The sequence below is a fragment of the Typopeltis vanoorti genome, chromosome 17 (genome assembly GCF_054136105.1).
Source record: "Typopeltis vanoorti isolate ZY-2024b chromosome 17, IOZ_Tvanoo_1.0, whole genome shotgun sequence".
In the NCBI taxonomy this organism is placed as follows: Eukaryota; Metazoa; Arthropoda; class Arachnida; order Uropygi; family Thelyphonidae; genus Typopeltis; species Typopeltis vanoorti.
Window position 1 is genome coordinate 80,815,643 of NC_143565.1, and position 26,076 is coordinate 80,841,718.

The 26,076-nt window shown below is 36.2% G+C and overlaps 1 protein-coding gene across 2 annotated transcripts in view; it reads left to right on the top strand.

The window, feature by feature from the left end:
- The window catches only part of LOC150097552 (uncharacterized), a 468,344-nt gene that overhangs the window by 243,133 nt on the left and 199,135 nt on the right, over positions 1–26,076 (top strand). For both annotated transcript variants that reach the window (XM_090407136.1, XM_090407137.1), the window contains exons 14-15: positions 8,698–8,764; positions 19,669–19,743. In XM_090407136.1, the coding sequence (XP_090263262.1) occupies positions 8,698–8,764; positions 19,669–19,743 (142 nt within the window). The remainder of the gene's footprint in view (positions 1–8,697; positions 8,765–19,668; positions 19,744–26,076) is intronic.

Genomic DNA, 26,076 nt, shown 5'->3' on the forward strand with positions numbered 1-26,076 from the left:
CAGCAATTTAACATTTAGAAAATGCACAGAGTCATGCAACATATTATCAACATTCAAAAAAACTATCAGCCCATTACAATTCAAGGAATATCATGCTCTGTTACTTGTAACTAGTGATTCTAACTATAACTGTAAACAAACTATTCTTAGACTAGTTATATCAACACTTAAAGAAACTTGAATGAATTTAGTTTAATCCTTTATCCAAGTGTAAGCAAACAAAGTTTGTGCCTGAAGTATGTTCAGGACTGAGACAACTCATGGTAAAGGTGGACCAAGCTCTCATCACTCCTTGTCTCAGCATCTCCCATAATACAAAGCACATCTCCTTGCAGACATGTATAATACTATGCATTAAGGGAAGGGCCACTACCCAGACCGGTTTCGACCTTTATTGAGGTCTCGTCAGTGGGAGCCAGACCCAGAAGTGGTGATACTAAAGCAGAAGTAATGGAGAAGTCACATTTACCTATACAAGTTTTACCAAAACATTTACCAAAAGCTCTACCACCTTATTATTTAATTACTCTGGATTTAAAGAAAGATGTTGGAAGTTTTTTTTTCCTGAGTAATCCAGACTAATTTAATAATAAGGTGGTACCTTTTCGCAACTTGTATAGGTAAATGTGACTTCTCCATTGCTTCTGCTTTAGTATCACCACTTCTGGGTCTGGCTCACACTGACGAGACCTCAATAAAGGTCAAAACCGGTCTGGGTAGTGACCCTTCCCTTAATGCATAGTATTATACATGTCTGCAAGGAAATGTGCTTTGCATTTTGGGAGATACTGAGACAAGGTGTGATGATAGCTTGGTCCAATTTACCATGAGTTGCCTCACTCCTGAACATACTTCAGGCACAAACTTTGTTTGTTTACACTTGGAAAAAGGATTAAACTAAATTTATTATAGTCTAACCAAGTGGGGGAAAAAAACTTCCAATATTAAAGAAACTTTTCAGCCCCTCTCAGACAGTTTCATATATCATAAGCAAACACAATGAAATTAACTCGGATATCTTCATGTTAAAACGTTATTTTCTTGACCACAAAAACTATGGAAATGACTTCTATTGGGATTTATTGATCAAGTATTTTTTTTTAGAACAACTATGGTATACCAACTAGTTTTGCCAACTGAGGCTGTTGGCATCTTCAGGGTACATAACTAATATAAGGCACTTAAAGCTAAAAACTGTTACAGACTATAAATCAACCGTCCAATTATATTTGACAAAACAGAACGCGTACAATACATGCATACCACGTGTATGATGTCACTTGTTGTTATTTAGGAACGTTCTACAATTGGCACTATAATTCAGCTCTTGTATGTTTAGAGATCTAATAAGGGTCTTCCAGATCTCGGGTAAGATTAATCCTTGATACCTGTTGAGAACGGGCAACTGTTGTGGCTTCTTTAATAATTTGGGAGCGGAAATCCTCTCCTATGTAAGGAATGGAGCGCTTTTATCACACTCTATGATATGGTTAGTTCTCGAGAAATGAAAGGATAAACCCGCTTTTTCTTCTCTATTGTTATTAACGTCTCCAATGTGTTCCCTTTGTCTAATCTCAAGGCCTCTTGAAGTCTGGCCGATGTAATTTAAACCGCACGAGCAGGGTATGTTGTAAACTTCAGCATAGATCTTTTGGAGATCTTAATAAGATTGCAAGACTCCTCAAACTCCGTAGAATAAGAGTGACCTACACCTACAGAAACGATTAGGCAACTCTTAAGATCTCCAAAAGATAGCCATCCTTTCTTCAAATATGCTGGAGTTTACAACATACTCTGCTCATGCGGTTTAAATTACATCGGCCAGACTTCAAGAAGCCTTGAGATTAGACAAAGGGAGCACATTGGAGATGCTAATAACAATAGAGAAGAAAAAGTGGGTTTATCCTTCCATTTCTCAAGAACTAACCATATCATAGAGTGGGATAAAAGCTCCATTCCTTACAAAGAAGAGGATTTCTGCTCCCGAATTATTAAAGAAGCCACAACAGTTGCCCGTTCTGTACAAAACCTCAACAGGAACCAAGGATTAATCTTACCCGAGATCTGGAAGACCCTTATTAGATCTCTAAACATACAAGAACCTAAATTATAGTGCCAATTATAGAACGTTCCTAAATAACAACAAGTGACATGATACACGTGGTATGCATGTATTGTACGTGTTCTGTTTTGTCAAATATAATTGGAATCGGTTGATTTATAGTCTGTAACAGTTTTTAGCTTTAAGTGCCTTATATTAGTTATGTACCCTGAAGATGCCAACAGCCTCAGTTGGCGAAACTAGTTGGTATAACATAGTTGTTCTAAACTTGATCAATAAATCCCATTAGAAGTCATTTCCATCATTTTCACATATTTTCTTTAACTCTATTATGCACTTGTTCCTAGTTCCTTCTTAGGTTCCTTGGACTTCTCATCTATTTCAGGTTTTTACTTCCACACAGAGATTCTGTCTCACTTAGAATGACTCGAGAAGCCTGGAGCACTTTTTTCCCGATGGCTATGAATCGGCCGAAGGGTGTCTGACGATCGAGGCACTTAACAGATTGTCCTATTGGCAATGCATGCTGGTTCTGCTTTTCTTCCTCCTCAGTAGTTTCACATCTCCCGTGGCTGTCCCTCGCGACTTCACCCGGACTGATGAACATGGCGAATCGACTCCTTCTGAAGTTCTCTCTTCTCTTCCTCCTCTCCTTTTTTTTTCTCATTCTTAGATGACCTTTATACAATTTTCTCGGATCTCTGGACGAAGGGTCGAGGCCTCCGAACATTCCCCATGCAAACGGTCTTGACCTTCACGTTAAAGCTCACTTTTAATTCTCACCAAATATACACACTTAATCCGATTTTCAAAAAGGCATAACTACTTCAGAAGTATGCCACCCTTTTACCACTGACCTTGAAGGTGGTATCAGGCTGACTTTGAGCACATTCAAATTTACTTACATTATACACAAATTCCGACATCAATACAATGCTGATTTCTAAGGCATTGCCCTTGAACCTTACATTTTAGACATTTTCTGTTTTGTGCAATCTTGCATGTTAATTCCTTGGGGTTAAATATGTGAGCTTTTAAGATTATTTACAATGTTAATACAAAGTTAGTTTAGCGTGTTTATACGAGGTTCGACCTCTGTAAAAGTCAATGTAAGAAAAAGGAAAATTTCTACTGCATCGAATTTTACAGCAGAATGATTACTAAGAAAATCATCAGACATTTTTGTCTGATGATTTTCTTAGTAATAGTCCTACTTCCATAAGAAAAGACAACTCCCATAAACTCTCCATCCTTTATTTCAGTGGTACTTTTGAATGTGTTTCTTGTGTCTTAGAAAATTTCATATTTTAACCATGTTTAAACCTATTAATCAAATCCCATATAGAGCACCCATGCTTTATAAATTCTCTGTCAATCTATGCAAACCTTGACCAACTTTTCCAAAATCTTCACCACTACTCCAGAGATACTGATAGGTCAGTAGTTGGATATATCAGTCTTTGCACCATGCTTGTGCAACAGAATTACTATACACTCTTTCCTCTCCTGTGGAAGCGTCCCTATTCTGACATTCAGATTATATAGCCTGGTCAAAGGAATGGCCAGTTAGGTTGAACACTCTTTTAACGGTGTTCTGATATCCCATTTGTCTCTATTGCTGAATTTTTGGTTAGTTTGTGCAACAACTCCTCATACATCCACTGAAGAAGTAGCAATGATCATGCTGTTGCATACACTACATTAATGGCTTTTAGCAAAATGGGTGCTAAATAGTTGAACAGTCTTCTCCATCTGTCATCCACATACAATCTGCATTCAGTAGGATTATTCTTTCATATTCATTCTTTCTTTTACTTGCAGCATAACAACAGAATTCTTTTACATTGTCTTTAGCTTGCAGAGCCAGTTTCTTTTCACACTCAGACATAGCTTTTTGTATAATAGTTGTAACTTTTCAGACTTGAAACCACTAATACTGTTTCTTATAATTTTAATAACTGACCTCATCCTCAAGCACACAATATTCCTTCCACATCATCTTTTTCTTACAGTCTCTTGCTTGATAATATTACACATTCCAATATTGCATCATTTAAGTGTATTTTAAGTGTCTGGAGTGATGGATCTTCAGAGAATTGAAGTCTCCAGAAAAGCATACAACAGAACCACCTGGCAAGGACTGGTGTGGCACATCACTGAGCATCTGAGTGACCATATGCCATCCGATGATGTCCAAGTATTTTTTTAAATGCTTCCCATACACTGTTGATATCCTTCTCATCCAACAACTGATGCCATAGTGCAGAACCCGCATACTTCTCAGACAGCAAAATTTCCTATTTTTGTAATTCAGCATGTAACCTTTCTTGAATGGATGTTCATGAATTTAGCCACTTCCCAAGTGAGTACCACATGATCACTGTCCAAGTGTCCGAGTATTTTTTTAAATGCTTCCCATACACTGTTGATATTCTTCTCATCCAACAACTGATGCCATAGTGCAGAACCCAGCATACTCCTCAGACGGCAAAATTTCCTATTTTGTAATTCAGCATGTAACCTTTCTTGAATGGATGTTCATGAATTTAGCCATTTCTCAAGTGAGTATCACGTGATCACTGTCACCAACCAAAGACAGGATAGTTACATTACATCTGAAGCCCTTTCTGAGACTGTAATCAGATCTAACACTCTTCAACTTCAAGTTCTTTCTCTCACATTCTACTTGAGAAATTTGTCTCATAACAGCTCGATAAATCCGGTTTCATTCTTCTTATGAGATTTTGTTGCTACCAAATCAATGTTTGAATAATGAAAATCCCTATTATGATTACTCATTTTGCACTGATTATTTTTATTTGGTAATACATTTCTTCATCCCCTGCCAACAAAAGTTTTTTTTCCATAACCAAAGTGACTACATTATCTCTGATTGGTGAAAATGACCTAGCAGATTGTAAAAATGTGCAATATTCTGTCAAGAAAGGGCACATGATGACCTACAAGACAGGTGATTATTACAAGCTTAAATCTGTGCCATGGCATAAAACATTACAGGATAAGGATGTTAGTAGTGCATGGAAGATAGTTACAGGTCATCTAATATTAATTTGTATACCTAAGGTAAGGAGGATTAATCAGGTTGGATTTAGATGGATGAGTAATATTATTAAGCATGAGCTGCAGCAGAAAATAATGCTGTGGAGTGTATATAGAGAGTATATAAAGTGACCAGTAAACTCATGAAGAGTATAAGGCTCAGACAAGAAAGGTGCCCAGCATCGTAAGGAAAGCAAAATCAGATTACAAGAAGAATCTTGCTGAGCTGGCCAAAGGAAATCCCAGAGAGTTCTTTTGTTACATGGCAATTAAGAGGAAGAATGACTATAAAAGATTAACCTTAATGAGTGCTGACAGAAGTAGATAAAATAGTTGAGTTACTAAATGACCACTTTGCAAGGATATATCATCTAAGTGAAGTAACATGTGTGTGAAAGAGACTAATGGATGAATTGGAGTTCTTAGGATATTTCAGAATCTCAATGTAAATACAGTTGTGGGATTAGATGTGATATCAGCTCGAGTTTTGCAAGAATGTGCAGGGGAACTGGCAGTGCCTCTGACTAGACTCTTTAATTCTCAGTTCTGGTCGAGTTCCAAGGGAGTGGAAGGAAGAAAAATAATTATCTTGCATAAGGGAGGTTTTAAGACTGATACCAAACACATGCAAGTGTAAGCTGTCCCTCATACAAATCTATTCCTCCCTCAGACCCACTCCACACATCCAAAAACTCGTACCCATTCCTTCAACACGGTCCACACATTGAATCATTTGCCATCATAGCCCTTCTTCTTAATTCATTTCTATCACATCTAGATAATATACTTAAGATTTTCATTTTTTCATTCTTCCTTCTTACAACAATCCTGCTGGCCTGGTTGGCCAAGTAGTTATCAAATCTGCTCTCCAACCAACAGGCTGTGGATTTGAATCTCACCATGGGCACAGATGTTTGCAATTGTCTTTAGGTGGGAAATGAATTTCTTTGCCTGGTGTGAGACCAGAACTCTATTTATTGGAGGCCTGAAGTAGCTTAATAAAGTTCCATGTTTTGGTCTCTAGAGTAGAGTTTCTGGACTAAAAAAAAAGTCATGCTTCATACTGAACTTATTGCTGGTTAAGTCATTTGTACCTGCTAGATTTATAATCTCTTTTGATTTTCTTTTCTGTTTTACATTTGCATGTGCTATATTTAAAATTTTTGCTCCTGGAAAACTTGAAGTTATAACCTGATCATCAGTGACATTTTTGTGATAGTCACCAAAACAAATAATATCCTTCTTTTTACAGTCAACTTTACCTACCTAATTTTCATTATACAATAACTTACCTTATTTCATGCTTTGTTGTTTCTCATTTTGCTGCTTAACCTTCTTGTCCTATATTCCTTTAAATGCTGCTTGACTTTCTGTAATGCACAGTCATCTGTTTTAACTTTATAATTTCTAGGTTAAATCATTTCCAATATCCTCAAGTTTGTTTTTTACCGTAATTAAATTACAGTAAATTTTTATAGTATTTAGTGCTTTCCCAACTTTACTCTACTTGTTAGCACTCAATTTCTTGTGTGTTTGGCATCATTTTACAGCTCTATTTAATATCACAATAACTCCATAAAAAATGTTGTGAAAGCACTAAATACTGTAAAAGCATAAAAATCTGTACTATACTATACTATACCATACTATAAAACACTAAATTTCTAAAGGGAAAAAAAACAAGTCTGTGCGGTTAGCATGCGCTTCACAACCATATGCCCGGGAAAGGAGCGTACTGGGTTCGATTCCTGTCACCAACGTGAGGAGCTTAAGGATCTTTCTCAGACATTGCCAAGTTAGCCGGTCTTGGGCATGGACAGCAGAGTTTTTCTCCCCAGTTTATCTGGTTTTTTTCCTCCTGCAAGCAGGCAAACCGGCCCCATAAACATACAAGATACAGCTATAGGATATACTGGGAGCCATAGGGCTAGTCACCTTATCCTTGGGACGGGTACTACTTAGAAGAGCTCAAGTCAACTCTGTAACAGGCCAATAGGCCTAATACATAGTAGGGAGAAGAAGAAAAAAACAAAAAATATATCATTATCATCACCAACGCAATAACAACCCCCCCCCTTTCATACACACACGCATGCACACTCAACATTTTGGGAATATTAGTGACATAATTTGAAACATTCTCACGCACCTTCCAACCTCCAGTAAGCAGAGCAGAGATCTCACACAAGACAATGAATTTCATCTCCTGCCTATAATTGCAAACATTCATGCCCATGGGGAGATTTTTGAATTTTGCCATGGATATGCCTTTTTGCATTCAAAAATCTGGACCGATTACTTTTGAGAGTATGGGTAAAAGTATAGTTGACAAAAAAAGCACTCTTTATTAGCATTTTGGTTACTCTCTCTAAATGAATCCATCGTCAAATTCCTGATACATACTGTTGAATGATGTACACATTACTATGATGATGCTACATGAAAAGTTGACTGTATGGTATAGTAAACTTTTCAGGTGCCCTTGTTAGCATGTCCATATACACACCACCAGTAACTGTATGCTTGGAAAAAAAGATTCGTCTATACATTTTCTTCTTGTTTATGGTGCAAAAAATGCCTTTGGGGGGCCATGAACTTGTTCTATGGTGGCATGTAGATTTTTGCTTCCCCAAATTCTGCAGTTGTGTTTACTTGCCCACTTATGTGAAAAGTGCAATAGTCACTGAAAATGATTATGTCTGAAAAGTCCTCATTTTGTTCTATTCTACTGATCATTTCTGTACAGAAATCCTGGCATATCTTCTTATCGTCTTTCTTCAAATGTTGTATGGAGGTAGATTTGTAGGGCCTTAAATGTAGATGCTGTCATAAAACATGCCACATAGTCACATGTAAAATTTCAATTTGATGAGATGCCCATTTATTTGACTTTCTAGGGCTTCTCTGGAAACTTTTCCAGACTTCTTCCACAACATTATCAGCAGCACGTGGTGGCTTTCTTTTTGACCTTGGATGATGCACAGAACAGCCTGTTCCCACAAAATTCTTATGCCACATATATATCATATGCTATTAGGAGGTTCTTTGCCATATTGCATGCAGAAATCCTCTGAACTTGTGTTGCAGACTTCGTTTTCTCAAACCAAAACACACAACATGCTTGCTCTGCACCATTGAAAGTTGCCATTTTCAAATGGTGTGACGTATCACACCATCTAGTGTTGTCATTTGTTTATGTGACCGAAAATTAATGTGTTTCACTACATTATGACACTCAGCTTTTGTGTGTCTTCCGAGTTATTCTCTGTTCTCCTCCAAAGTTGTGTATACCCTTTTGAAATACTGTGTGTGTGTGTGTGTGTGTGTGTGTGCGTGTGCGCGTGCGCACACGCACGCATATCAGTATAGTGCTGAAATTTTTGGTTATGCAATATTCATAGAGAAAATGCCAAACTGCTCAGAAAACATGGATTCTGAAGTAGCTTCTTACCTCTCTATATATTGCTACTCAGACATTTGAAGGTTGCAACAATGTTATAATTTTTAAAATCTTTTTCTCTTATAAGTGTTGAGTCTACTTTTTTCTTTTTTTCCCCCTCTCTCTCTCTCTTTAGGATCAAGAAAGTCAAAAGTATATCCTCTTCGTCCTTTGAAAGATGCAATAGAGTGGACACTTGGATAGTGAGTAGAATTTTTGAAATGCTTTGTATAATATTCAGTTATGTGGTATACTATATTGTTAATATACACCTTATAATTTATAAATAGTATAGTATAGTATAGTAGAATCTCCTTGATATTGCTTTGTATTGGATTCTTGTTTATGCAAAGCATCATTCTTCTCCTGCCCAAGGATTGGCTGTTCTACATGAACATATTTATTATAAAATCCAGTTATGCAACTCTTTGATTCCGATCTTTGAGTTTCTTATTCGGTTTTGAAACAATGTGGGATTTAATATCCCCTTAATTTAAATAATCCAGTTATGTATTTCAAAGTTCATTGTATGGATCATATAAATAATATTAAAGTGTTTTAATAGGGTAGTTAATTGAGAAAGTGAAGGTGGGTGGGGGACTTAAGGGATGCTGCAGTTTCTATATATTAATGCCAGAAGTATCAGGAACAAGAGGGATGAGTTTTTAGCTTTGGTTAGTGCAACCTCGCTAAAAGTTATAGGCACTACTGAGACTTGGCTAACAGCAGATGATGTAGTTACAGAGATTGAATGTGAAGGATTCAGTATGTTCAGGAAAAATAGTGAAGACAGGAGTGGGGGGGGAGGAGTACTTCTGCTGATAGCAGATGAATTGCAACCAAAAATAATAGGAGACAGGCGGGAGGGTGGGTGTTCATTTGAAGCAGTCTGTTGTGAGATTAAGGCCAGTAAGACAAAACAGATAGTTGGTTGTTGCTATAGGCCAGGGAGTTCCACAGATGATCTAGAAGACTAAGAAGTTGTGCCCTAGAACTAACACTTTTCCTATATTGTCACTACAATATTTTATACTCAGCTGGCAGTTACCATAACACATGGTGGCAAGCATATATCTAACCTTATCCAGCCTGTGGTCTTTTGACAAAAAGACATTATAATAATTTTAAATAACCTATATACCAAAAATCTTCTGGTTCTGAATGGTATCATCCCAACTGTACTCAAACATTTTTCTCCAGAACAAACACCTCCTACAATCTTTTCTTTTGTAATGTCTCTACAATCTTTTCTATTCTGCTGGCACTTATCTAAGTACATGGAGGCAAGCATATATTCAGCCAGTTCCAATAAAAGGAAGATAAATATCTGCAACCAAACTATCAACAAATCACCTGATAAAGAAAATGGAGGTAATTAATCATCTCCAGCCATTATCTCATCCCTGTAGTGGTTCTCAGTAAGACCTGCAAAATACCCTTCTACAGCTGCAATCATCTCTTGATTCGAATAAAAATGCTGACCAGCGAGGAAGAATTTTAGTTTTGGGAAGAGATAGAAGTCAGAGGGAGCGAAATCTAGGGAATAGAGTGGATGTTCCAACAATTCATAGTGCAGATCCCTTAATTTTCCCATTGGCAAAGCATTGTGGGCAGGTGCATTGTCCTGATGGAAGATGATTTTTTTCTTCTGCAAACTGGGTCTTTTCTCACGAATTTTTTCATCTAGTCTGGTTACAATGTCAGAATAATATTCCCCGGTTATTGTTTTACCCTTTTCAAGAAAATTAATAAACAAAATGCCTTTAGCGTCACAAAACACCGATGGCATGACCTTTCCTGCTCATGGAACTGACTTTGTCTTCTTTGGCTCTGGACAGAAGCCGGCTTCTGTCCACTGTTTTGACTGCTGTGTGGATGCTGGTAGGTAACAATGAATCCACGTCTCATCCATAGTAATAAATCAATGTACAAAATCAGTTTTATTCTTGTTAAAATGCTTCAAGCACTGCTCAGAGTTTTCATGCTAGTGCATTTTTGATCTGCTGAGAGCAAAGGCAGCTCCCATCTTGCGCAAAGCTTTTTCATATGCAATTCTTCATGCAAAATATATCCTACACATTCTTTTGAAATGACTATAGTCTCAGCAATTTCATGCACTTTGACTCGCCGGTCATCCAATACTATATCGTTCACTTGAACAATAATTTCTGCTGTTGTTACACTTTTTGAACATCCATGACATGGATCATCTTCAAGGCTGGTACAGCCATGTTTAAACTCGGCAGCCCATATTTCTTAATTGTCAAAAACGAAGGAGAAGAGTGCCCATAAACTCTTATGAACTTCAAATGAATTTCTTTTGGCATTGAACCTTTTACAAAGAATTTTATACCTGCATGATACTCAATTTTATCCATTTCAAGGGATACAGACAACACTTTTGCTTCAGACAGCTGTAAAACAAACTACTTGATAGAATGACTTGCAATTTCACATGGATGCTTATGACAGATGTACCAACTTAGATGATAGTGTTGCCATCTATGGTTGAGCCGAGAATTTTTCAGACAACCCTCATATGGTCTGAATAGTTGAAGTGAATGATAGCAGTCGAGATTGCCAGCTCATCATCAAATTCCTTGCATGTACCCTCAAGCGGTGTACAGAATATTATGATAGTACTACATGAAGAACTTGCATCATTACTAACTCCCTATCTACAATTTTCCTCCAAATTGATCTGTTACCTATCAAGACTCCAACATTATCAGATCTTATATTTCTACTTCTAAGGCACTTTTTACTGTATCAATCCACCTATATCTTGGTCTTCCTCTGGATTTTTTTCCTGCCAACTTGGCAGAGAACACTTGTTTTGCCAGTCTTTCCTCTCCCATTCTGTTTAAGTGACCAAACCACATGAGATTGCTCTACTAACATATTCCTGGATGCTAACCATGTTAATTTCTTTCCTAACATCCTCATTTTGAATATGATATTGCCATTGATGCCATCTGTTCATAGCGCTAATCTTTCTTGGTACTCTCATATCTGTGGTCTCTAGTCTTTGGTCAAGTGTTTTATTTCTAACCCAACTTTCATATCCATAAGTTAAAATTGGTTTGAACTCTGTATTGTATATATACAGCTACTTTAGTGTTTTGACTAATTTCTCTCTTATTCCATATAAATTTATTCAATTGACTTCCTACCATAAAGTGAAAATCTGATCCTGACTGAATCAACAAAGCTGGTGTTGTTGTCTATTTCCATATTTAATTTACCATCTTCACTAAAAATCGTGCCTAAGTAGCTGAAATGTTTTACTTGTTCTGTATGTTCTCCATTCACAATGCATTTAATATTGCTGATTTTCATACCAAATTTATTACAATAGTTATTCAATTTAGTCAAGCAATCTTGCAGACTTTTATGGATTTATTTAAATGCATAACATCATCTGCATAAAGTAAAGAGCTGAGATAAACATCTTCAATTTTGATATCAGGTTTAATACCACTTTCCTTCATAATGTGATCCATTTAGATAAAGAATAACAGAGGGGATAATGTACATCCTTGTCTGACACCAGACTTAATATCAAACCATCATCCTGTACTTCCTTTAATTCTAACTGCTGACTTACAACTCAAATAAAGACTAAGTATTGCTTGATGCAGTGCTCCACTGACACTGTAGCGTTTTAAATAGCTTTTCTCTTGTGGCACCTTTTCACATGCCTTTTCCAGATCTACAAAACTTAAATAGAGATCTTTGTTATATTCCCACAATTTCTCAACTATTTGTCATAAAGTGAAAATCTGATCCTGACAGCCTCTATTTGGCCTGTATCCATCTTGTTTTTCACCAGTCTTCCTTTCCTCAATCCTTCTCAACCGTTTCTCACGTATACTTCCATATAATTTACCAGGAACACTCAGTAGGTAAATACTTCTGTAATTATAACATTCAGTTTTATTTCCCTTTTTATATATGGGTACTATGAGAGCTCTACTAAAATCATCTGAAATTCGTCCCTCTGCCCAGGCTTCTTGAACTATGCAATGCAGCCACTGTAAGACTTTTATACCACCATACTTTGAGCATTTCTGGTTGAATATCATCTACTCCTGTTGCCTTTCCACATTTCAGGCTTTTGATGGTTTTTCCCACTTCAAGTATGGATATGTATTCCTGATTGCATGCCTGTTGAATGTTTTTTTTTCCACTGTGCTATCACTACTTGTTTCATTTAGCAATTTTTCAACATAATTACTCCATACATCAAAGATATCTTTTTCTCTAGTTTTCATGTTGCCTTTATCATCTCAAATTCCTTTTACAGCACTGTTCCCTCCATTTCTGAGCTTTTTCAACAGCCTCCAGAATATTTCTTGATAATTATTTTCTATGTTCTTACCAAAGTCTTCCCATGACTTTTGTTTAGCTAGTTTTACACAGTGTTTAGCTTTCTTACATTTGTTGCTGTATTCTCTAAGACCACAAACTTTCTTATTTGCTGGGAACTTTTGATAGGCTTTCTTCCTTTCCTTCACTGCCTCTTTAACTTCCTGTGTCCACCATGGAGTTCTAATTTTTCTATCCATGCAGACAGCCTCATCGCATGCCTCTCTGCTGAATCAATCAGTGTCTTCTTCAGGATTTGCCAGTGACTCTGCAAGATTTTGTTCCTCTTCTCAAACTCTCTCATTTTTTCTTGAATAATGCTTGTGTATTTTAGTCTACAGTTTACATCTGAGAGCTGCTCTACTTTTATTCATTTTAGAACTTTCTTATATGTTCTTCTTTTCAAAATTCAGTTTTCTTCTGCTCAAGACTAAATAATGATCACTCCAATTTCAAATCTTCTGTACACTCTAGTGGCCTGCACTAGTGAGAAATCATCACCATCAACAATAATATAATCAATGAGACTTCTTATTCTTTGCCTGTTTTCTCAATGTGAATTTATGCACATTTTTATGTTGGAACATTGTGTTAGTTAGTAATAACCGGTCCATGTCCTAAACCGAAAATCCAATGGGTATTTGCTATTATTATTAGCTTTGCTCTTTTCTCCAAATTTTCCTACAATATTTCTGTATGTCTGACAATCATTTCCTACTTTGCTAGATCCCTAACAGGGACCAACTTTTCTTTTTTATATTGTCAGTTGCTTTCTCTATAGCCTCAAGAAATTCCTCCACTTCAACCTTAGTAGAACCTAATCTGTGACCATAGGCACAAATAAGTCCCATTGTCCGGTTCCCCTTTCTGATATTGCTTGCCATTCAAGAAGATCAGCCTCGTATTTAGTGTTGAATACTATAGTTACTCCATATTTTCCCCTATTCTTATTGCCAGAATATAATATTTTGTGTTTATTGCTTAGTAAGATCTCGCCAGATTTTGTCTTTTTTGTCTCAGTCACTACTATTATGTCGATATGGTTCTTATCCAATTCTTCAGCTAGCTCATTTCTTTGCCATTCAGGCTTCTTATGTTGATAGTACTGATCTTGAACTCTGCTGATGTTCAGGATTAGTTCCAGTAGCTGACTTTTCACTTCTCCCTGGTTTCCTAGCGAAAAGAATGTGGGCCTTGTTTAAGTGGGCGACGCCCTGCCCAGCATGAAATTCTGTCATGTTGTACCATCATTTTCTTTGTGGTTTAAGCCAATAAGAATACAGTTTGGTCAGCTACATCCCAAATTGGCAGCCCATTTGCATTTGTTCAGTATCCAGGTAGATACCTAACAGGGTTCACCATGAGAAGGTAAGTATTGGACATTAGGTCAGAAGCCCTGGTCAGTTCTCCACATTTCTTTAAAGGCTATGTGGATGTCTCCTCTCAGTTATATTGTTTTGATCCTTAAGCACCCCGAGATTGCCAGCTGGCTTCATAAAATAGATCAGTTTTGGATGACTAACTGATACCACATATAATTTAGAATACTGTTAAGGCTATAAATGTTTTTGATGTATATATAAAATAATTGTATAATTGTATTTGCAAGTCTTATTAATTTTTTGCATTTTGTTTTTTAATTTTTGTGAATTTTTTTGTTTTTTGAGAGATTTTTTTATGATCCATATTAAAACAATTTGATTATGTTGTTCTTCATTGTAAGCTGAGAGGAGGAGTTAAATATAGAGTAGCGGTATGCATTGGAAGGTAAATGTCCACATGTAATCTTGAATTTTCCTTGCAATTTTTTACCCTGCACATGAGAGGTCACAAGACTTATAACACGACAGTGTTATTTGTGGGCAGGTGATTAAGGAGAAAAGGAATCTGTTATCAAGCTTCTACAAAAGCTAGAGAATTATATTTATTGGGGAAGGCAGAGATAGATGAAATGAAAGAAGATAAGAATTGGATTTGATATATTCGATTTATGGAAGTAGAGCAGAACTGGTGATTGACTGTGTACGAGGCGTGGAGTCTGGAAAGTTCTGATAAACACCTAGAATAAAAATGATATTAAAGCAACTAATATAACTACAAGAAAGAACATATGAGAATATAAGAACATAAGTAACCTTCATAACTCTGCTACTAGTACGTTCTTTCTTGTGGTTATATCATTGCTTTAATATCATTATTGTTCTAAGTGTTTATCAGAACTTTTCAGCCCCTATCCCTCATAATAAGTGTTTCAAGACTGAATGCCAGTAGTGTGACTAGAGCGAAGCAAATGTTAGTAGAGTACACAGTATCATCAGTAGAATGGAAAACATTAATTACAGAATTAATGTTGCATTAATTCTGTAATTAATGTTTTCTGTGTATCTGTGGAAATATGGGAGACCTGCATAAGGAAGTAGTGCATTTTCATTGTTTTCCCTCATGGGGCAAAGCACAGAATGGAAAAGTTGTAGAAGCAGAAAAAGATTAGTAATCTTGAATTTTCCTTGCAATTTTTTACCCTGCACATGAGAGGTCACAAGACTTATAACACGACAGTGTTATTTGTGGGCAGGTGATTAAGGAGAAAAGGAATCTGTTATCAAGCTTCTACAAAAGCTAGAGAATTATATTTATTGGGGAAGGCAGAGATAGATGAAATGAAAGAAGATAAGAATTGGATTTGATATATTCGATTTATGGAAGTAGAGCAGAACTGGTGATTGACTGTGTACGAGGCGTGGAGTCTGGAAAGTTCTGATAAACACCTAGAATAAAAATGATATTAAAGCAACTAATATAACTACAAGAAAGAACATATGAGAATATAAGAACATAAGTAACCTTCATAACTCTGCTACTAGTACGTTCTTTCTTGTGGTTATATCATTGCTTTAATATCATTATTGTTCTAAGTGTTTATCAGAACTTTTCAGCCCCTATCCCTCATAATAAGTGTTTCAAGACTGAATGCCAGTAGTGTGACTAGAGCGAAGCAAATGTTAGTAGAGTACACAGTATCATCAGTAGAATGGAAAACATTAATTACAGAATTAATGTTGCATTAATTCTGTAATTAATGTTTTCTGTGTATCTGTGGAAATATGGGAGACCTGCATAAGGAAGTAGTGCATTTTCATTGTTTTCCCTCATGGGGCAAAGCACAGAATGGAAAAGTTGTAGAAGCAGAAAAAGATTAGCAGGGCTAAGAAGAGAAAGAAGCAGGTGGTTCGAGGAAACAATCGAGATCTTGAACAAACGTGAAAAACAAAGGAGAATAAGTAAGGAGAATATGTATGGAGACTATGATCAGAGGAGTACTTAACAAAAGTATAACAAAATCAAAATTTATCTAGTGCAAAAATGAATGATATTATTTATGCCATCTGGATATAAAAAGGTAAAGTGAAAGAACAAATCTTCTTGGTTGTCATTAATTATCTGAGAGGAGAAGTATTCTATGAGGGAGGATGTGAAGGAGTTGTTGGACAAAGCAAAAATGAAACGCGAAAAGGTGAAGATTGTAAGTCTCCTGACATGCTATGATAAATGGTTTTGTTAGGTGCCGAGAGAGAGAGCTTTGTTCACTGAGAGTGCAAAGTCAGGAAAATTCATATCTCAGGCAGAAGCATTCTCAAGCAGAAATATTGAATAGTGTAGTCAAGTCAGGAAGTAAAGGTGGGGGGGGGGGGGTACTGCTGAAGGAATGCTGCAGTTCCTGTATAGTAATGCTAGCAGCATCAGAACAACAGGGAGGAGTTTTGGCGTTGGTTAGTGTGATGTTGGCAAAAGTTGTAGGCATTAGTGAGACTTAGTTAACAGCAGATGTTGTAGTTACAAGGATAGAATGTGAAGAATTCAGGGAGAATAGAGATAGAATGTGGGGCGGGGGGGGGGGATTGCTGGCGATAGCAGATGAAAAGTACAGCCAAAAAGAATACGCGAATAATTTATAAAGAATAATTTATACACCTACTGAGAGATAATTACTTGAGGCAATGTGATGGAGGGGAATTTTGGTGCAAGAGTTATGGATAGCTCTTCTGGTCATATGATCAGAAGAACTATACAGTGGAACCTTGGTTGTCAAATTTAATTCGTTTCCGAAGGCTGTTTGGAAACCGAATTGTTCAAAAACTGAAACCATTTTCCCATAAGAATTAATGTAAAATGGATTAATCTGTTCCCGAACCCCAGATGATTGTTTATTTAAACCTAAAAAGCAATGGGACAATAGTTTGATGGCCAACTTTTATTTCCATGTTGTTGGGTTGGTATCAGATATATGTAAGTAATACCTATATAAGCTTATATAGGTAATACTGAATAGGTGTGAATTCTGAAGCACAAGTTTTGAACACAGCTGGAGTGACCAGGCTTATTAGAATCAAGACTAATTGAAAATTTTTCTGATTCTATTGAAGATCAGAGGACACGTGCATTGAGCAATTTTTGGTATTGCAGAAGGTGATTTTCCTTGGTTGTCTTTACAAGAGGTGGGAAAGAAGACTGATCCCAAGAATCTACCTTATCTTTGGGTGATGTTACCGGTACAATCAGGATGTGAGAGGTGGAAACAAGAAAGCACATTAGGCTCAACTGCCAGTTGAGCAGGAGGCAAGCTTATTTCATTTTGTCCTTTTAAAGGCTGCTTTGATTTCTTGATGATTTTCCTACTTGTTTTGGGCATAGTGTAGGCCGAAGTTAGAATTTCATCTTAAGCCATTGAATACATAGTGTATTTTATCGTGTATGAAAAAGCACATTTTTTAGAGAATCATGGCTTGATCAAGGTCAGAGGAGTGGAGTGTGGAATGAAGCTGCTATTTCCAGTAAAGATTATTTTGGCTATTTGGGATTGGGAAAGGCAGAAAGAGCAAAATGACTGAGAAAATTCTAGACATCATCCAATTTACCGCCATTGTAGTGCCATTGGGTATGAAGCTGAAAGTGGCTGGGAAGAGATTGATCTGTAGAAAGAGACATAAAATATTATAGTTTGGAGTTGCCAAGAGGAGAGAAGGTATCTAAAATGTATTTGGAGGAGGCTGGTTAAGAAAAGTTCTAAAGTAGTAGAAGAATGATGAGAATTATCTGATATTTTTTCTGGTTGGTAGGTTAAGTGATCACGACTGATAGGAAATTATTTAGCTTCTGTTCTGCTTGATCTGTGAAGTTAGAGAAAGGGAACCAGTTTGTGTTATGCATACTACCATACTCTAGCTTCCACAAGGCATAATCTATCGGAGTAAATGCCAGTAGGATTATTCACTGGCTGATCAATGAAGCCTTCTGATTCATTATTATTATCAAGCTACTATCATGCTGAAATTGACAGGAAAGTAAAGGGTGAACAGAGCTCTTGATCTGAGACCAAATATGATATCTGACCACTTCTGACTTCCAGTAAAAACAAGGTAGCAGTGGTACTTCAGTGGTCATGAAAATCATTTACCATCTAGAGATCTGCTTTCTTCAAGATAAGAAAGACATTCCTTTGCATGGGCAATGCTCGGTGGATTTGCCAGAATCTGGAATCCTATTTGTGGAATTGGCTACACTTCAAGAAATCAGGGCTGAGTTGGTTTGGATGGGAAAGGCTGTATATTACACATCACCAGCCATTTAATAGCTCATGCTTATCTGCAGTTGAAAATGCCTGGCCTGAAGAGCACTACCATCCACAATGATGCCTTCAATGGAAGAGATATTGTGATAGGGTGATTATTGTGATTTGAACTGACAAAAAAAATAGTTTGGCTGAAATTGTCATTGCCAATTTGATTGATATTTGCATAAATTCACTGGATGTCTGAGATTTCTCGAATATGTCTTAAAACCGGAAACTCGGGTTTTACATCCCGCATACAGACAAATCAGCCCTTCAGAACACGCAATTTACAGACAAAAAATACTAGTTGTGGTGGTGGGCGGTAGATGGCGTTGATAAAGATGATTGGTAGAGGTTCGGTATAGTGGTGGAGACAGTTGTATAATAGGTGCCCTCCTGCGATGAGTCTTCGGACTCCTTGAAAGTGTCACAAATAATAATAATAATAATGTCTTACATGTTCCAGTGTAGTAGTTTATTTTGAAAGCATCTGATTTGAGGAAGAATGAATTTAAGTAGTAGACTCTTCTCAGAGTTTTGATTCTCACATCACAACTTTAGTACTGCAGTTTCAGTTGTACCAAAGTTGTGCCTGCTTTTTCCACTTCAGCTGTTGGTTTTTTATGATAATCCAATACACAAGAGACTGGTTAACCTATCGTATCTCATTTCTGTGGATTGCAGTATTATTGTTACGGTGTATACCGTCCCTAGTAAAGCACTATTTTGCCATCCCCAAATTCAAGAAATTATATAAAATTAAAAACAAAAAACTGTGTTTTTATGATTAAGATTTTGTCAGTTTTTCCATCCTCCTGATTTGCCACTCATAGACATTGCTTTAATTGCTTAGTCAGTTATGACAGTCCTAATGGATGTGGATGGGCACATAAGAATGAAATCATATTCCATATCACTTGTCATGAATTAATTACATGTTTTATAAATGATTATTTGCTGTCATTCAAGCCACAGTTACTCACATGTTATCTGCTTTCTTCTGTTTATCACCTATTTATAGAATTATTTTGCTTACTCTATTCAAATAAAGTATAAAGCAAAATATAGTTATTACTTTATATCAATATTATAATAATAAATTATTTATACAAATGTTTTTCATTTCAGTTTTCAAGCATATGGAAATAATTTATTTAACACATGGAAACCAAGAAAAAATAGATGGACATTGTTAAAGAAAAGGTATTTTTCTCCAGTGACATGTTTAGTTTAATATTTTTTGCAGTCACTGGATATACTTAATGTTAGAATCTTATTACACATGTATAAATCTTACTACTTGGTAATGTTCTAAATTAACCGTGACTATGCCGTGTAGAAGGCATCCTTTTTTGCTGCAGCATATTATACAGATAGCATTTACATAGATTGGCATATACTACTGATATCAGTTTTAATCAGATCACATAAGCCTCTCAGTAACCTTTCTTTCACACCTCAATGTGTTTTGGATGATAGAGATATTAAGTTTTATTTAAAGACTTCTTTGGTTGCTGTCCATGGTTTAAGTAAGGAAATGGCATTTTGTAAACAGTGATGCTATTTCTTGTTATTTGTAAAGCCTATTATATGCCTGCTTTATTACTGCGCCTTTGAAATACCGTTATTCTAATTAACAGTGTGCGCTTTCTCTCTCTCATAACCTTTCTTGCTTATACTATTGCATACTATGTTTATCTACCTTTCGCACTACGAGTCTTATGCCTATGGATACCAGAAAATTTATTTTATTGAGACTGCGCCACTAATATCTTTTAATTGGCATAAAACTCAGTAATACGGCCTGTTGATTTCTCTCTATTTCTCTAACACAAATTTCTTCAGTTAAACTTTACACAATCAGTCATGGTCTATTTGCACTTAACTATACACTTCAACTATCTCACTTGGATTCCTGCTCACAAGTCCGATAATCTTTTTTAGGAACAGTGCATTGTAAAATAAACAATCAGGCAATAAAGTACATTAAATAAGCGATAGGGAGGTTACTCTCTCTTTCTCTACCTATCCTTTTGGTATAAAGAAACAAACTTTCTCTTTTCAATATTAAATGACTAAACAATATATTTACTCTGTTACTTCTCTGCTTAAGAAAACCAAATTGCCAAGACTAATTTACTCATAAAGAAATTAACTAGCAATGGCAATTTATTTTGCAATTAATATTCCAGTTAACAACAATTCAGAGGACTCTCTTATAGATATTTCTTATCAGTCCATCTATGACATATCTCCTAGATTACAAAAGGAATGTACATTAAAGGGTTGGAACACACTAATGGAGGCTCTTTGTTACGACACCTTCCAAAGGTCTTGCATCAAAGTCTCTATGATTCTTCTTTCATCTTAGGCCTTGCTTCGGGGGGGAGGGGGGGGGCATTTCGTCAGAGTATTAGTGGTTCTGGACTGCAATTTTCCCGGTACTCAAAAGCTCAGGCAAGAAGCTTCATCATACGGGCTTGAAGATTGTTCTGCGGCTTTTGGCTTCAGTTGACTTCTCAATTTTTTCCCTCTGGCATGGGTTCGCCATAAAGTCTTTCTCTGGGTCAGTATGCTTCTGGCTCTCTTCAGTAACAGCGCTTTGCCTCTCCTGCTTCGGTAACTGGACCTCGCCTCTGCTCTGCAGCTGGATCTCGCCTCCGCTCTGTCAGCAACTGGACCTTGCCTCTCCTTCTGTCAGCAACTTGTCCTTGCCTCCTCTCGACTGCCTCTGGTTCTCTGCCAGAAACTGCCCATGATGTTCAGCTCAGTCCTCTTTTATTTTTGCCTTCTCGGGACCTTGCACCAAGTGGCATAAACCCCGAAGAAATTGGCAGTTCTCCTTGATCTTTTTGTTAAGGCCAGCCTGTTCTTTTTTTTCTCCTCCGTGTGGTCTTTTTTCCTTGTCTTGTCGGGCAGCAGAAACTTCTCTGAAACTAGCAGACCTCTTTGATACTAGCTTTGAAGGTGTTCATGCGCAGAGCTTACAAACAACTTTCTTGTGCTCTTATGCATGGCTATTATACATTATACAAAGTTTCGATGGCAAAGCATTGCCTTTGTTTTTGACATTCTAGAAACTTTAGTTAAAACTATAAATACAATCAATTCCCATAGGGTTATTTACATTAATATTTAACATACAATACATAGAGACAAATAAGGTTATTTTTTAACATTTCTCATGAGACTTGACCTTAGTAAAAATCGATGTAAAGCACTTTGGTATTTCTAAGCTACATCGAGTTTCACAATTTAACCACACAAATTTATCTTTTAATTATTCAACTGGCTGAATTGTGTTCAGATTCTTTTGCAGAAGTTGTTATAAATATAAGTAAATTGCAAAGATTAGTTGAACAAAGATAGATAATACCATTCAGTTCTCTTGTTCACAGTTTGTTAGCACTAGTCAAATTACTTGTCGCTAATCAAACAACATAACACACACACACACTTGAGCTTCATATTTGACCTAGAACATGCACATAATGTCCACTTTAAATTTGAAGCTTTTTATCAATCATTTATCAGAGTTGAGCAACAATCATGCTCTGGTTTTTGCTGCAGTTAGTTGAAGTGTGCATTATCTCTGTTACTTCTTTAAATTTTTGAATGTAATTCACACACACACATACACACAAGGTGGCCATAATTAAAGAGGGGGTGTTCAGAGCCCTGTAGTAAAAAATGTATTGGATAAAAGTCAAACAAACTTGGTGTAAGTACGCTCTGGAACATGGAGTTTTTATTTACAGAAGATAAAAAAAAAGGTACAAAATTCTGCCACCAGAAGACATTTGCCACTATAAGCACATGGTTTGGGATTAATTAAACAGTAATGGCTAGAAGAGACATAGCAAATCAATTTTCATGTTCTTATAACTTCAGATGTGGTTCAATATGTCCTCCTTTCAGATGTTTTAAGAACTGCATTCTGTGAATGACATTTTCTACAGTAGAATGCAATAGATTTGTATTGATTTGCCTCCCATACTGTGTTATTCTGTCTTTCAGGGATGCTACATCAAGAACATGTTTCAGATGGCCCAAAAGCCACAGGGGTTGAGATGAGATGAACAAGGTGGCCATTACTGTGAGAAATGCAAGACTAATCACTTTGTATTCTGTGAAGTGTTTTCATAACATTCGCTCTACTGGCAATCCAACCATCCTGCAGGGATATGATAGAGTCAAGTCAGCTTCACTGCTGTAGTTGCAGAACAACAAAGTTGTGCAGCATCTTTCGATGCCTAACAGCAGAGATGGTACAAGTCACTGATCTTGTTGGACAAAGTTCTTCGAATGGTGCAATAATAAATGATGCAGTGAAACCATGCCACACTGTGACTTTTGATGAGTGTAAAGAGGTCTGATGGAGCACGAGGGTTATTTGCAGCCTAAATGCGGCAATTGTGTGAGTTAACATTACTGTTCAGATAAAAATGTGCCTTGTCACTCCACAAGATATTCTTTGGCCATGCATCATCCACCTCCATTCAAGAGAACACCAGGACAAACTGCAGTTGAGTTTCTGCATTACCATGAAGAAAACTTGAGTATGGGAGATCTTGTAAGAAAAAACCTCAGCATTTGATGCAGGATTTTCCACACAGTTAAGTATGTCATGTCCAGTTACTTTGATATTGCCCAAGCACTGCTGGACCTTTGTGCGTTATTCATTCCATTTTCCACAACGGCAGTTGCAATTTCATCAACTTGTTGAGGAATAATCCATTTGCACCTTCATCCTGTCCTCACTGCTAAAGATCAACTATTTTCAAATCATAAAATATTTTTTCTGTGATTTGTTATTGTCATTACACCTTTTCTCATAAATTTCAAATGCCAGACTTCTCAAAGTGTGGCATTAGTGTTACCGCATTGTTGATAGTAAAGCTTGACTAGCAATGCCCATTCCAGGAAGGTGAGATCCATAGCATTTCAGTCTTATCAGAATGAAACAAATCCATTTCGATCTTTCTATATCCACCAACTCGTCAGTAGAAACAGTGTGATTATGCAATATATCACACGATTCTAGTGCCAACTGTCTGCTGGTGGCAGATTTTTTTTTTTTTTTTAAATCAAAACCCCCATGTTCCAAAGTGTACTTACACCAAGTTTTAGTAGTTGAATTTGATTACAACACAGAATGATAAGAAAATAATTAATATTTATTAACTTATTAGCTGATATTTCACTTGTATTATGTTCAGCATCTTTAGAGCACAAGAACAGCTTGTCACAATACACAAAACAACAATAGTTTGGTGTAACAGTGGATTAGTTTAAAAAAAAAAAAAATTGTAACAGACAACACAAAGGAACTGAAGTCCTAATTAGGCATCATCTATGTTGGAAAAAGAGAGAAAAGAAGTATTAATTAGATCTTAAAATAACTGTCATCCAGATTTTTGAAATTTCTTGTAAATTTACAAAATTCTGGATTACAAAATTTACAAATTTTGTAAATCATATTAGTAAATTTGTAAATCACTTTTTTCTATCCTATGGGAATTATAGCTGTTGGCTAAGAAAGTGTGACGCAAGTGAGTGAGTTCAGTGGTAAGAGCATTTGTTGAATGTTTCCTTTGGCTAGGAAGTGACTTCTTTCATTAATTTGCAAACTTTATTCTTTTGAGAGTTAGTAGGATCACGATCTGTGATTTGGTATGTAAATGGATCTTATAAAAGTACATGCATTTTGCTTTCATATTTAGTTAAATTCATCACCAGTTGAATTACCTTTATCTGCTTTATTATGACAATATTGCTATTATTGTATAGCTCTTTTAAAGCACCGATATCCTTTTCTGGGATATTGTTTTTGGGAGACTTGGAATAGATTAAGATGTTGGCCACATCCAGGCGAATGTTATTGGCTATTGATGGAGGCAGATTGTATATTCCACATTCAACAGAAGCCATTATTTTGGCTTTTGGAACTTGCCTGGGAGTAATGGCAGAGTTATGTCCTTGACTTAACAGCTGCATTTTTAGGGCTATTTTAGCTACAGAGTTCTGAATTCCTCTTTAATTGTGGCTGCCGTGTGTGTGTGTGTGTGTGTGTGTGTGTGTGTGTGTGTGTGTGTGTGTGTGTGTGTGTGTGTGTGTGTGTGTGTGTGTGTGTGTGTAAAATCTAATGGTTCACTCCCATTTCTAGATCTTCTGCTAAGGAATCAGGTTAGTTAAAATATTATATTTCAAAAGCCTACTTTTGAAATATAATACTGTCAGATATCTGCATGCTTCTTCCCATCATTATAGACCTCAAAATGTGAGTATTATTTCCACAATAGGAGCAAGAGCTCACTGACTCATCACTTGTTAGTGATGAGTCAGTGGGCTCAAAAGATAAATTTATACATTTAAAAAACATTTTTCTTCAAAATGGCTATAATGAATCACATCGTTTTGAAACTACTCATCCAACATGAGACCATAGAAATTTCTATGAAGAAGAAAACAGAGGGTTCATCACACTTCCATATATTAGCTTTATTTCCATAAAGCTAATAACAGTATTTAAGGAATATAAAATCAAAGTAGTATTTACCCCTCTTTATCAAGATCACTGCTCCAATCCACAAAACTTTGGCATAGCTCACTTCACTATTCTGGTATTTATTGGCTATGGTATGATTGCTAATCTGCTTACTACGGGCAGACAGAAAAATCAATTGAACAATATATTGAAAAACACATTTGAGATAGTGAATACCATAGGAGTGAAGCCTCAGTTTTGTCTTAACGTGCTCTCTTCAGCTGACCTACAAGATGCTTCGCAAATGAGACATCATATGTTATGGGATATATTGGAGCTATTACACCATTGCTTTGGTAAATCAGAGAGAAAAATCTAGGAGTCTTTGGAAATGGCATTAGATCCTAAACATCTAAATATTAACCCAAGTATCAACTTGTAGGAATACATTCTAGCCTTCATTAGCCAAATGCATGCATGTAAATGCGTAAACGTGCACAATTTTCTGAACAATTAGAAATATTTTAAAATAACATCAGTCTTTTCTATAACTGCATGACAGTTGTTAACTGTGTTAGTCCTTACTGTTTTGTTTACTAGTTTGTATGTTTATGTTTATACCTGAAGAAATCCTCTGCAATTTGGATTAAACGTCATGTTGTCAATTAAAATAAATGCTATCATCTTATTCTGGTGTTCTGCCTTATAAACTTTTAGTCACATACTCATGAACTGGCAAAGTCTGTATACCTACACACACACACACACACACACACACACACACACACACACACACATGTATAAATTATGTTGCTCCCACCTCTATTTACAAACCATCATCATCAATTTGTACCATAAGTGGGTTAAAGGATATTTTTATTTTTTAATCAATTTTATATATATATATATTTTTTGTATTTTTTAATTTATTTTTACATAGTCCAAAAACCCCGTTCTAGAGACCAAACATTGAACTTTCTCAATACTGATGGGAGTTTTTTCACTTGGCTATGCTACCAATTATATATTTGATTTAATCCTTTATCCAA